Source organism: Kogia breviceps, chromosome 13 (genome assembly GCF_026419965.1).
Source record: "Kogia breviceps isolate mKogBre1 chromosome 13, mKogBre1 haplotype 1, whole genome shotgun sequence".
NCBI lineage: Eukaryota > Metazoa > Chordata > Mammalia > Artiodactyla > Physeteridae > Kogia > Kogia breviceps.
The window spans coordinates 8,921,660-8,936,863 of NC_081322.1; the positions used below are offsets into that span (position 1 = coordinate 8,921,660).

The following is a 15,204-nucleotide window of genomic DNA, read 5'->3' on the forward strand; positions in this document are numbered from 1 at the left end:
TGAATAATCCATGAATGTTAGCTTTTAACATTAACTAAATGCTGCGATACTGGAAACAGAAGAAGAAAAGGATGCGGTGTAATAAATCTAGGTATCCAGGACTTTGATATTCACCTATAACACAGAAGGGCTTCCGGGCAAATCTGAGTCTTCCTTGCCATCCTCTGTACCGGCAACAGCAGCCTGCAGACCAGATTCGAATGATGAACTCCAAACCAAAGACGACGATCATCACAAACTCCTAAAATATCAAATGAGGCATGTCAGAGAGAGGTATTACAGATCAAACCACAGCAGGAAGCTCTGTGGATATTTCTGGACATTCAGGCACTTCATCTAAAATATCTGGTCGTTAAAGTCTGAAGTTAACATCACCTTTTCTCCAAATCAAGCTAAACCCGGAGGACACTGTAATTGTATTTCCTACCATGGAATGCTATTGTATTTCCTATCATGCACATTGTATTTCCTATCATGGAATGCTATTCCTCTTCAAGTCTCTAAAGCTTTGCAAGTTTAGGAGTCTGTTTTAATTCTAAGTATGCAGGCTGAATTACAGATCCCCTTGTCTGGAATACACAGTCCCTCGAGATTGGTTCCAGGACCCCATGGACACCAAAATCCTCAGATGTTCAAGTCCCTTATATAAAATGGAGTAGTGTTTACATAAAACCTACACACATCCTTCCATATACTTTAAGTCATTTCTAGATTACTTACAATACCTAATACAATGTAAATGATTTGTAAATAGTTGCTGGCATGCAGTTCAAGTTTTGTTTCTTGGAACTTTCTGGAATTATTTTTCAAATATTTTCGATCTACGGTTGGCATCTGTGGATGTGGAACCTGCAGATAAGGAGAGCTGACTGTATAGTGCAACTGACCTTAGAACCTGGTAACATGTGAAATATCTGAAATGAAAGAGCGAACCCTGAAAACACAGCTCCACAGTTTTACAGAAAACAGACCCTCATTTTGCTGAAGGAGTGACATAATCCCTGAGCCCTTAAGAGTTGTTCTCAGAGAAGGAGAAGTTAATATTTAGGAGGATACTGAGTTCTTTTGTTACGATGTCAAAATCTCCTTATAAGACAGAAAAGTTTTGACAGTGTTATTGTGTGGCACATACATCCTTTGCCAGAAATGAGACCCTGAAGCCTCTGGATCTGAAGCTTGTTAACTATTAGGCTGCCCTTTGGTGAGAGCTGCCTAGAAAATAACACTTGCTCCAGCAGGAGGGCTTTGAGATTATCTAGGAAGAGTTGTGAGTGAACCCTGGGGAAGGCCAACTAAAGAGGCTCATTAAATGTGGGTCACAGACTGAGAAACCACCGGACTCTGTCAGAAGAAAGCACCTCTCGAGCAGGCCTGTCACAGTCACCTTGTTGTCCCTCTACAGGGGCAGGCACTGAGTTTATCACATTTGATTTATTTTCCTTTAAAAATATTGCCCTCTTGTCTTTCACTTTTTGAGTCTCTCTTGTTTTTAAACAAGGGTTGAGTCAGCATTTATGATGTAGAATATTTATTACTCGATTTTTGTTATAACTGCTTAATTATAAAAGTCTCTAAACATCACAGACGTGTTGAGTGTAGAAAGTAAAAGTCCTAAGCCACTCCCCGTCCTCCCACGTCCCAAGATAAAAACTGTTATCAAATTTAGAAAAATGGCATTTTTGTTGCAAGTTTCAGGCAAATGTCTGTTTCTTCAGTTAGAGCATGTGATAATATACTGCACTTTTGAAATGCCTAGTAGAGATACATCATTCTCTCCTTCTGTTATTTTGCACTAATTCTCTCCTTCTGTTATTTTGCACTAAGTAACCCACAAATATTTCTCATCATGGGAAATAAATCTCCAATATCATGGCTGCTTACTTACAGTGACTTAAAACTACCCGTGGGCTAAATCTCCGCAGATGACTTTATGCAGATAACCGAAGCCATGGTCAACGCACACTCATTCATGATATCAGGGCTTTATTTTGTTTTGTTTTTAGTTTTGAGTATATATCTAGGTAGTTGAGTTTATTCATTCATTAAGGTGGCTGAAGCGCCACGTTAGGAAGAGCTGGGAGTGAACCCTGGGGAGGCCAGGCTTGGTTTAATCCTTCTCTTTCCTCATACAGAACCTGCTGAGGCCCCAGGTGCCCAGCAGCTGTGTGTCCAGTGCACATTTAATGGTAGGGCCATTTTATCCCAGCCACCACCTCCTACTTGAGCCAGGAAGTCTGGCACTCCACTTGTGGGGTCCTATTGTCAGGGATAGCTAAGAAAATCCCATATGTGGCCTGAGCAACTGGCACTACAGTAGAATGATTTTACTTTTTCATGGGAATAGCTGCTACCAGCCAATGTATGGCCAATAATCTTTAGATATTGAATAAAGAATATTAGAATAAAGTAACATTCTATTACCTTAGGAAGGTAGGCCCTCACTGCATCATTTCTATGTTGTACCCTGAGGCAGATAAATTACATCTACAAATTCTTTATTCAGGGTCCCTTGCTCAGGAATATTGCCTCCTGAATTTTTTTTTTAAATTATGTTGGGAAAAATCCTTCATTTCCAAATAAAGCAAGAGGAAGTTGTAATTGGATTTCACTACAGGGTCACAGTTTCTGTCTCGGAGAAGAAAGACTAGGGTCAGAATTCTCTCCTACTAGAGCATTCCTTAGTATTCTTTATGAGGGCCTGGTTTTAGACTTAGTGAGCGATAACCTCAAACTCTCTGGTCACTGAGTGAGGAGCACAGAGGTTTCTGTGGAGCACTTATCTCAGGTCCGGAGCTACAGGACGTGGGGATGCTCCCTCCCAAGACTTGAGCTGATTCGATTGGGAGCAAAAGCATGAAAACCACTTTGACCAGATTCTGTCTCTTGTTTCCTGAAATTTCCATCTTATTTCAATTAAAAGGAACAAAGTGCTATTGAGAAAAAGGGGGGAAAGGATTCCAAATCTGACAGTCAGACCTGGTGGGGAATGGAATTGTGAGAAGAGCACCTTTTCTCTTTTTTCATTTCTCTGCTTTGTTGAGGTATAATTGACAACTAGAAGTTCTGTATATGTGAGCTGTACAATGTGATGTTTTGATGTACATAGACATTGTGAAGTGTCTACCATAATCAAGCTAATTAACATATCTATCACCTCACATAGGAAACTTTTTTGTGTATGTGTGAAAACACTTAAAATTTAATCTCTTAGCAAATTTCCAGGACACACTAACACTACAGTTAACTATAGTCACCAAGGCTGTATGTTAGGTCTCCAGGACTTATTCAGCCTGCGTAATTGAAACTTGGTGCCCTTTGTCCAGTATCTCTCCTTCCTGCCCACCTTCCAGTCCCTGGCAATCATTCTACTTTGTTTTTATGAGTTTGACTTTTTAGATTCTGCATATAAGTGAGAACATGCAGTATTTGTGTTTCTCTCTCAGATCTATTTCACTTAGCATAACGTCCTCCAAATTCATCCATGTCATTGCAAATGACAGGATTTCTTTTTTAAGGCTGACTAATACTCCCGTCTCTGTCTGTCTGTCTGTATCTATCTATCTTACATCTTCTTTGTTCACTGGTCCACTGATGGACACTTAGGTTGTTTCCACATCTTGGCTATTATGAATAATGCTGCAATGAACATGAGGGTGCAGATATCTCTTTGAGATCCTGACCTCACTTCCTTTGGACATAGGACCAGAAGTGGGTTGCTGGTAGCTCTATTTTCAATTTCCTGAGGAACCTCCATACTGTTCTCCATAGTGGCTGCATCAATTTACATTCCCACCAACAGTGCACGAGGGTTCCCTTTTCTCCACACCCTCTCCAGCACTTGTTATCTTTTGTCTTTTTGATAATAGCCATTCTAATACATATGAGGTGATATCTCATTGTGCTTTTTTTTTCTTAATTAATTTTTAGTTGCTTTACAATGTTGTGCTAGTTTCAGGTGTACAGCAAAGTGAATCAGTTATACATGTACATATATCCACTCTTTTTCAGATTCTTTTCCCATATAGGTCATTACAGAGTTTTGAGTAGAGTTCCCTGTACTACACAAAAGGTTCTTATTAGTTACCTATTTTATATATAGTAGTGTGTATATGTCAATTCCAATCTTCGTTGTGGTTATGATTTACATTTCTGATGATTAGTGATGTTGGACACCTTTTCATAATACCTGTTGCCCATTTTTAAATCAGGAGTCATATAAAAAAACCCAAAAGACAAATTCTGTATGATATCACTTATGAGTGGAATCTGAAAAAACTAACTACTTGATATAACAATAAACAGACTCACCAATATAGAGAACAAACTAGTGGTTACCAATGAGGAGAGGGATGCGAGGAGGGGCAAGATAGGGGTAGGGGATTAAGAGGCACAAACTACTAAGTATAAAATAAATAAGCTACCAGGATATATAGTACAACACAGGGAATAGAGCCAATATTTTATAATAACTATAAAGGGAATATAACCTTCAAAATTGTGAATCATTGTGTTGTACACCTGCAACTTATATAATATTGTACATCAACTGTACCTTAATTAAAAAAAAAAAAAAAAAAAATTGCCCAGACCAATGTCAAGAAGCTCCTACCCTATGTCAGACAGAGAAAGACAAATATCATATGATATCACTTATATGTGGAATCTAAAAAGGGGTACAAATGAACATATCTTAAAACAGAAATAGGGTTACACATGTAGAAAATAAACTTATGGTTACCCGGGGGAAAGGGGGTGGGTAGGGATAAATTGGAAGAATTGGGATTGACATATACACACTACTATATATAAGATAACCAATAAGGACCTACTGTATAGCACAGGGAATTCTACTCATTACTCTGTAATGGCCTATATGGGAAAAGAGCCTTAAAAAGAGTGGATATATGTATATGTATAATAGATTCACTTTGCAGTACACTTAAAACTAACACAATGTTGTAAATCAACTATACTCAATTAAAAAAAAAAAGCAGCTCCTTCCCTATGTTTTCTACTAATAGTATTATAGTTTCAGGCCTTACGTTTAAGTCTTTCGTCCATTTTGAGTTGACTTTTGTATGTGGTGTGAGATAGGGTCCAATTTCATTCTTCTGCATATGGATATCCAATTTTCCCATTCATGATAAAAACTCTCAGCAAGTCAGAAATAGAGGTCTACTATCTCAAATTGATAAATAGAATCTACAAAACCCTTACAGCTAATGTCACACTTAATGATGAAAAACTGAAAGCTTTTCTCCAAAAATCAAGAACACAGAAAGATGTTAGTTTCATCACTCTTATTCAACATAGTTGCATAATATAGTCACTGCAATAAGGCAAGTAACAGAAATAAAAGGCATAAAACGGAAAGACAGACATAAAATAGTCTATATTTGCAGATGCATGACTGTCTACAGAGAAAATCTCAAGGAATCTACCAAAAGACTCTTAGAACTAATCAGTGAGTTCAGTAAGGTTGCAAGATACAAGATCAATATACAAAAACCAATCAGATGCCTGCATACTAACAGTAAGGATGTGGAAGCCAAAATTAAAAGCACAATATTATTTACGATCATTCCAAAGAAATTAACTGTTTAGCTATGCACTTAACAAACCTGTACAGGGAACGCAGGCTGAAAATTATAAAATGTTGGTAAAAGAAAGCAGACGAGACCTAAGTAAATGGAAATACCATGTCCATGACTTGGAAGATTCAACATAATAAAGATGTCAGCTCTTCCCAAATTGATGTGTAGGTTTAATGAAATTCCTATCAAACTCCTAGCAATTTTTTTCTTTTTTTTTGTAGACATAAAGAAACTTATTCTAAAGTTGATGTGGAAAGGCACAGTCCCTAGAATAGCTAAAAATAATCCTGAAAAAAGAGAATGAAGTGGGAGGAATTACTTTATCTGATATTAAGGCCCACTATGTAGCTCTAATAGTCAGGACTGTGTGGTCTTGGCAGAGGGACAGACACATAGAGAATGATGGAGCACAACAGACAACATAGAAATACACTCAGACAAACATGCTCAATGGATTATTTGATAAAGGTACATAAGTAATTCAAAGGAAGAAAAAATAGCCCTTTCAATAATCAGCGCTGGGACAACTGGACATCCATATATACAATAAAATGAACCTCTATCTATATCTTACACTTTATACAAAAATTGATTCAAAATGGATCATGGGCTTAAGTGTTAAAACTATACAACTTTTAGTAAAAAACATAAGAGAAGTATGCAGAAAACTATAAGACACTGATGAAAGAAATTAAAGATGATACAAATAGGTGGAGAAATATACCATGTTCTTGGATTGGAAGAATCAACATTGTGAAAATGACTATACTACCCAAAGCAATCTACAGATTCAATGCTATCCCTATCAAATTACCACTGGCACTTTTTACAGAACTAGAACAAAAAATTTCACAATTTGTATGGAAACACAAAAGAACCCGAATAGCCAAAGCAATCTTGAGAACGAAAAATGGAGCTGGAGGAATCAGGCTCCCTGACTTCAGACTCTACTACAAGGCTACAGTAATCAAGACAGTATGGTACTGGCACAAAAACAGAAATATAGATCAATGGAACAGGATAGAAAGCCCAGAGATAAACCCACACACATATGGTCACCTTATCTTTGATAAAGGAGGGAAGGATATACAGTGGAGAAAAGACAGCCTCTTCAATAAGTGGTGCTGGGAAAACTGGACAGCTACGTGTAAAAGTATGAAATTAGAACACTCCCTAACACCACACACAAAAATAAACTCAAAATGGGTTAAAGACCTAAATGTAAGGCCAGACACTATCAAACTCTTAGAGGAAAACATAGGCAGAACACTCTATGACATCAATCACAGCAAGATCCTTTTTGACCCACTTCCTAGAGAAATGGAAATAAAAACAAAAATAAACAAATGGGACCTAATGAAACTTAAAACCTTTTGCACAGCAAAGGATACCATAAACAAGACCAAAAGACAACCCTCAGAATGGGAGAAAATATTTGCAAATGAAGCAACTGACAAAGGATTAATCTCCAAAATTTATAAGCAACTCATGCAGCTCAATAACAAAAAAACAAACAAACCAATCCAAAAATGGGCAGAAGAACTAAATAGACATTTCTCCAAAGAAGATATACAGATTGCTAACAAACACATGAAAGAATGCTCAACATCATTAATCATTAGAGAAATGCAAATCAAAACTACAATGAGATATCATCTCACACCGGTCAGATTGGCCATCATCAAAAACTCTAGAAACAATAAATGCTGGAGAGGGTGTGGGGAAAAGGGAACCCTCTTGCACTGCTGGTGGGAATGTAAATTGATACAGCCACTATGGAGAACAGTATGGAGGTTCCTTAAAAAACTACAAATAGAACTACCATATGACCCAGCAATCCCACTCCTGGGCATATACCCTGAGAAAACCATAATTCCAAAAGAATCATGTACCAAAATGTTCATTGCAGCTCTGTTTACGATAGCCAGGACATGGAAGCAACCTAAGTGTCCATCAACAGATGAATGGATAAAGAAGATGTGGCACATATATACAATGGAATATTACTCATCCATAAAAAGAAATGAAACTGAGTTATTTATAATGAGGTGGATGGACCTGGAGTCTGTCATACAGAGTGAAGTAAGTCAGAAGGAGAAAAACAAATACCATATGCTAACACATATATATGGACTCTAAAGAAAAAAAAATGTCATGAAGAGATTAGTGGTAGGACGAGAATAAAACACAGACTTACTAGAGAATGGACTTGAGGATATGGGGAGGGGGAAGGGTAAGCTGTGACGAAGTGAGAGAGTGGCAGCGACATATATACACTATCAAATGTAAATTAGATAGCTAGTGGGAAGCTGCCGCATAGCACAGGGAGATCACCTCTGTGCTTTGTGACCACCTAGAGGGGTGGGATAGGGAGGGTGGGAGAGAGGGTGATGCAAGAGGGAAGAGATATGGGAACATATGTATATGTATAACTGATTCACTTTGTTGTAAAGTAAAAACTAACACACTATTGTAAAACAGTTAAACTCCAATAAAGATGTTTAAAAAAAAAACATAAGAGAAAAATTTTAGGAATTGAGCTAAGCACAGAGTTCTTTGACTTTACACCAAAAGCATAAGAAAGGAAAGGAAAAATTGATAAATTGGACTTCATCAAAAGTAGAGAGGATCACTTCCTCTTGTGAGAGCACCAGAATCACAACTAACTGCTGAACAATCATTGACAGGAAGACACTGGAACTCACTAAAAAAGATACCCCACATCCAAAGACAAAGGAGAAGCCACTATGAGATGGTAGGAGGGGAGCAATCACAATATAATCAAATCCCGTAACTGCTGGGTGGGTGACTCACAAACTGTAGACCACCTTTACCACAGAAGTCCACCCACTGGAGTGAGGGTTCTGAACCCCACGTCAGGCTTCCAAACCTGGGGGTTCAACAACGGGAGGAGGAATCCCTAGAGAATCAGACTTTGAAGGCTGGTGAGATTTGATTGCAGGACTTTGACAGGACTGTGGGAAACAGAGACTCTACTCATGGAGGGCACACACAAAGCACTGTGTGCATCAGGACCCAGGGGAAGGAGCAGTGACCCCAGGGGAGACTGAACCAGACCTACCTGCTAGTGTTGGAGGGTTTCCTGCAGAGGCGGGGGGTGGCTGCGGCTCACCGTGAGGACAAGGACACTGGCAGCAGAAGCTCTGGGAAGTACTCATTGGCATGAGCCCTCCCAGAGTCCGCCATTACCTCCACCAAAGAGCCTGGGTAGGCTCCAGTGTTGGGTCGCCTCAGACCAAACAACCAACAGGGAGGAAACTCAGCCCCACCCATCAGCAGTCAAGCAGATTAAAGTTTTACTGAGCTGTGCCCGCCAGAGCAACACCCAGCTCTACCCACCACCAGTCCCTCCCATCAAGAAACTTGCACAAGCCTCTTAGATAGCCTCATCCACCAGAGGGCACACAGCAGAAGCAAGAAGAACTACAAGCCTGCAGCCTGTGGAACAAAAAACACATTCACAGAAAGATAGACAGGATGACAAGGCAGAGGGCTATGTACCAGATGAAGGAACAAGATAAAACAAAAACAACTAAATGAAGTGGAGATAGGCAACATTCCAGAAAAAGAATGCAGAATAATGATAGTGAAGATGTTCCAGGACCTTGGAAAAAGAATGGAGGCAAAGATGGAGTAGATGCAAGAAATGTTTAACAAAGACCTAGAAGAATTAAAGAACAAACAGAGATGAACAATACAACAACTGAAATGAAAACTACACTAGAAGAAATCAATAGCAGAATACCTGAGGCAGAAGAATGGATAAGAGACCTGGAAGACAGAATGGTGGAATTCACTTCTGTGGAACAGAAAAAAAAAAAAGAATGAAAAGAAATGAAGACAGCCTAAGAGACTTCTAGGACAACATTAAATGCAAAAATATTCACATTATAGGGGTCCCAGAAGGAGAGAGAGAGAGAAAGAACCTGAGAAAATATTTGAAGCAATTACAGTAGAAAACTTCCCTAACATGGGAAAGGAAATAGCCACCAAAGTCCAGGAAGTACAGAGAGTCCCAGGCAGGATAAACCCAAGGAGAAACATGCCGAAACACATAGTAATCAAATTGGCAAAAATTAAAGACAAAGAAAAATTACTGAAAGCAGCAAGGGAGAAATGACAAATAGCATACAAGGGAACTCCCATAAGGTTAACAACTAATTTCTCAGAAGAAACTCTACAAGCCAGAAGGGAGTGGCATGATATACTTTAAGTGAGGAAAGGGAAGAACCTACAACCAAGATTACTCTACCCAGCAAGGGTCTCATTCAGATTCCATGGAGAAATCAAAAGCTTTACAGACAAGCAAAAGCTAAGAGAATTCAGCACCACCAAACCAGCTCTACAACAAATGCTAAAGGAACCTCTCTAACTGGGAAACATAAGAGAAGAAAAGGACCTACAAAAACAAACCCCAAACAATTAAGAAAATGGTCATAGGAACATACATATTGATAACTACCTTAAATGTGAATGGACTAAATGCTCCAACCAAAAGACACAAAAGACACAGGCTTGCTGAATGGATACAAAATCAAGACCCATAAATATGCTGTCTACAAGAGACCCACTTCAGACCTAGGGACACAAACAGACTGAAAGTGAGGGGATGGAAAAAGATATGCCATGCAAATGGGTATCAGAAGAAAGCTGGAGTAGCAATACTCATATCAGATAAAATAGACTTTAAAATAAAGAATGTTACAAGAGACAAGGAAGGACACTACATAATGATCAAGGGATCAATCCAATAAGAAAATATGACAATTATAAATACATATGCACCCAACATAGGAGCACCTCAATACATAAGGTAACTGCTAACAGCTATAAAAAAGGAAATTGACAGTAACACAGTAATAGTGGGGGACTTCAACACCTCACTTACACCAATGGACAGATCATCCAAAATGAAAATTAATAAGGAAACACAAGCTTTGAATGACACAATACACCAGATAGATTTAATTGATATTTATAGGACATTCCATCCCAAAACAGCAGATTACACTTTCTTCAAGTGTACACAGAACATTCTGCAGGACAGATCACATCTTAGTTCAGAAATCAAGCCTCACTTAATCTATGAAAATTGTAATCATATCAAATACCTTTTCTGACCACAACGCTATGAGATTAGAAATGAATTACAGGGAAAAAACGTAAAAAACACAAACAAATGGAGGCTAAACAATACGTTACTAAATAACCACGAGATCATGGAAGAAATCAAAGAGGAAATCAAAACATACCTACAGACAAATGACAATGAAAACACAACAATCCAAAACCTATGGGATGCAGCAAAAACAGTTCTAAGAGGAAAGTTTATAGCAATACAAGCCTACCTCAAGAAACAAGAAACATCTCAAATAAACAATCTAACCTTACACCTAAAGGAACTAAAGAAAGAAGAACAAACAAAACCCAAAGCTAGTAGAAGGAAAGAAATCATAAAGATCAAAGTTGAAATAAATGAAATAGAAACAAAGAAAACAATACCAAAGATCAATAAAACTAAAAGCTGCTTCATTGAGATGATAAAATTGATAAACCTTTAGCCAGACTCATCAAGAGGGAGAGAACTCAAATCAATAAAATTGGAAATGAAAAAGGAGAAGTTACAACAGACAGCGCAGAATAAGGAGTAGTTACAACAGACACCACAGAAATACAAAGAATCCTAAGAGACTACTACAAGCAACGCTATGCCAATAAAACGGACAACCTGGAAGAAATGGACAAATTCTTAGAAAGGTTTAACCTTCCAAGACTGAACTAGGAAGAAATAGAAAATATGAACAGACCAATCATAAGTAATGAAATTGAAATTGTGCTTAAAAATTTTCCAACAAACAATAGTCCAGGACCAGATGGCTTCACAGGTGAATTCTATCAAACATTTAGAGAAGAACTAACACCCATCCTTCTCAAACTCTTCCAAAAAATTGCAAAGGAAGGAACATTCCTAAACTCATTCTTGAGGCCACCATCACTCTCATACCAAAATGAGACAAAGATACTTCAAAAAAAGAAAATTACAGAGCAATATCACTGATGAATACAGATGTAAAAATCCTCAACAAAATACTAAGAGAATCCAACAACACATTAAAAGGATCATATCCCATGATCAAGTGGGATTTATCCCAGGGATACAAGGATTCTTCAATATTTGCAAATCAATGTGATACACTATATTAACAAATTGAAGAATAAAAACCATATGATCATCTCAACAGATGCAAAAAGCTTTTGACAAAATTCAACACCCATTTATGGTAAAAGCTCTCCAGAAAGTGGGCATAGAGGGAACCTACCTCAAAATAATAAAGGTCGTATACGATAAACCCACAGCAAACAACATTCTCAATGGTGAAAAACTGAAAGCATTTCCTCTAAGATTAGGATCGAGACAAGGATATCCACTCTGGCCACTATTATTCAACATAGTTTTGGAAGCCCTAGCCACGGCAATCAGAGAAGAAAAAGAAATAAAAGGAATACAAATTGGAAAAGAAGAAGTAAAACTGTCACTGTTTGCAGATGACATGATACTATACATACAGAATCCTAAAGATGCCATCAGAAAACTACTAGAGCTAATCAATGAATTTGGTAAAGTTGCAGGGTACAAAATTAATGCACAGAAATCTCTTGAATTCCTACACACTAACAATGAAAAATCTGAAAGAGAAATTAAGGAAACACTCCCATTTACCACTGCAAAAATAAGAATAAAATACCTAGGAATAAACCTACCTAGAGAGACAAAAGACCTGTATGCAGAAAACTATAAGACAGTGATGAAAGAAAGTAAAGATGATACCAACAGATGGAGAGATATACCATGTTCTTGGATTGGAAGAATCAATATTGTGAAAATGACTATACTACCAAAAGCAATGTACAGATTCAGTGGAATCCCTATCAAATTACCAATGGCATTTTTCTACAGAACTAGAACAAAAAATCTTAAAATTTGTATGGAGACACAAAAGACTCCGAATAGCCAAAGGAGTCTTGAGGGAAAAAAGCAGAGCTGGAGGAATCAGACTCCCTGACTTCAGACAATAATACAAAGTTACAGTAATGAAGACAATATGGTACTGGCACAAAAACAGAAACATAGATCAATGGAACAAGATAAAGTGACCAGATATAAACCCATGCACCTGTGGTCAACTAATCTATGACAAAGGAGGCAAGGATATGCAATGGAGAAAAGAGTCTCTTCAATAGTGGTGCTGGGAAAACTAGACAGCTACATGTAAAAGAATGAAATTAGAACACTCCCTAACAGTATACACAAAAATAAACTCAAAGTGGATTAGAGACCTAAATGTAAGACCGGACACTATAAAACTCTTAGAGGAAAACATAGGAAGAACACTCTTTGACATAAATCACAGCAAGATCTTTTTTGATCCACCGCCTAGAGTAATGGAAATAAAAACAAAAATAAACAAACTGGACCTAATGAAACTTAAAAGCTTTTGCACAGCAAAAGAGACCATAAAGAAGACAAAAAGACACCCCTTTGAATGGGAGAAAATATTTGCAAATGAATCAATGGACATAGGATTAATCTTCAAAATATATAAACAGATCATGCAGCTCAATGTTAAAAAAAACAAACAACCCAATGCAAAAATGGGCTGAAGAGCTAAACAGACATTTCTCTAAAAGAGACATACAGATGGCCAAGAAGCACAAGAAAAGCTGCTCAACATCCCTAATTATTAGAGAAATGCAAATCGAAACTACAATGAGGTATCACCTCACACCAGTTAGAATGGGCATCATCAGAAAATCTACAAACAACAAATGCTGGAGTGGGTGTGGAGAAGAAGAGAACCCTCTTGCACTGCTGGTGGGATTGTAAATTGATACAGCCACTATGGAGAACAGTATGGAGGTTCCTTAAAAAACTAAAAACAGAATTACCATATGACCCAGCAATCCCACTACTGGGCATATACCCAGAGAAAACCATAAATCAAAAAGACACATGCACCTCAATGTTCATTGCAGCACTATTTACAATAGCCAGGTCATGGAAGCACCCTAAATGCTCATCGACAAACGAATGGATAAAGAAATTGTGGTACATATATACAATGGAATATTACTCAGCCATAAAAAGGAATGAAATTGGGTCATTTGTAGAAACGTGGATGGATCTAGAGACTATCACACAGAGTGAAGTAAGTGAGAAAGAGAAAAACATCGTATATTAACGCATATATGTGGATCCTAGGCAAATGGTACAGATGAACTGGTTTGCAGGGCAGAAACTGAGACACAGATGTAGAGAACACACATATGGACACCAAGAGGGGAAAGCAGTGGGTGGGCGGGTGGTGGCTGTGGGATGAATTGGGTGATGGGGATTGACATGTATATACTGATTTGTACAAAATGGATGACTGGGCTTCCCTGGTGGCGCAGTGGTTGAGAGTTCGCCTGCCGATGCAGGGGACCTGGGTTCGTGCCCTGGTCCGGGAAGATCCCACATGCCGCGGAGCAGCTGGGCCTGTGAGCTATGGCCGCTAAGCCTGCGTGTCCAGAGCCTGTGCTCCGCAACAGGAGAGGCCCGCGTACCGCAAAAAAAAAAAAAAAGGATGACTAATAAGAATTTTTTAAAAAAAGTAGAGAGGATGAAAAGACAAACTATAGACTGAGAGAAAATATTCTCAAACCACAGATATGACAAAGGACTAGTATCTAGAAAATATTAAAACTCAAAACTCAACAGTAAAAAACAATTCAACTGGAAAATGAGCAGAAGACATGAACAGCCATTTCACTAAAGAGGAAAATGGATGGGAAACGGGTACATGAAAAAATATTCAACATCATCAGCCATGTACGAAATGCAAATTAAAACAATATAACACCACACACCTATCAGAATGGCTAAAATTAAAAATAGTGCCAACACAAAATGCTGGAGAGAATGTGCAGAAACTAGATTTCTTGTGCATTGTTGGTAAGAATGTAAAATGATGTAGCCACTCTGGAAAGCAGCTTGATAGTTTTTTATAAAATTAAACATGCAGTTACTATATGACTCAATAATTGTATTCTTGGGCATTCATGCCAGAGAAATGAAAACTTATGTTTATACAAACACCCGTACAAGAATGTTCATACTGGATTTATTCATAATGACCAAAACCCGGAAACAGCCCAGATGTCCTGACCATGTGAATGGTTATACAAGATGTAGTCCATCCATATTGTGGAATACTACTCAACAGTAAAAATGAACAAACTATTGACACACACAACAACCTTGATGAATCTCTGGGGCATTATGCTGAGGGGAAAACGGCAATATCAAAGGTTACATACCATGTTATTCCATCTACAAAATATTTTTAAACCGAAAAATTTTAGAAATGCAGAACAGCTTAGAGGTTGCTGCAAGTCGGGGATGGAGGGAGGGGGTGTGTGTGAGTGAGAAGGCACATGTGGGTGCAGTTATTGAAGGACGACCTGAGAAATCCTGTGGTGATGGAACTGGTTTGGTGTCATGACTGTGACCAGAGATATATGAGCCTCCACACGTGTTAAAACTGTATAG

The 15,204-nt window shown here is 38.1% G+C and overlaps 1 protein-coding gene across 4 annotated transcripts in view; it reads right to left on the reverse strand.

Annotated features, from left to right (window-relative positions):
* Positions 1–15,204, reverse strand: part of KCNQ5 (potassium voltage-gated channel subfamily Q member 5) — a 575,893-nt gene that overhangs the window by 147,295 nt on the left and 413,394 nt on the right. For all 4 annotated transcript variants that reach the window (XM_059035950.2, XM_059035948.2, XM_059035949.2 and 1 more), the window contains exon 3: positions 115–241. In XM_059035950.2, the coding sequence (XP_058891933.1) occupies positions 115–241 (127 nt within the window). The remainder of the gene's footprint in view (positions 1–114; positions 242–15,204) is intronic.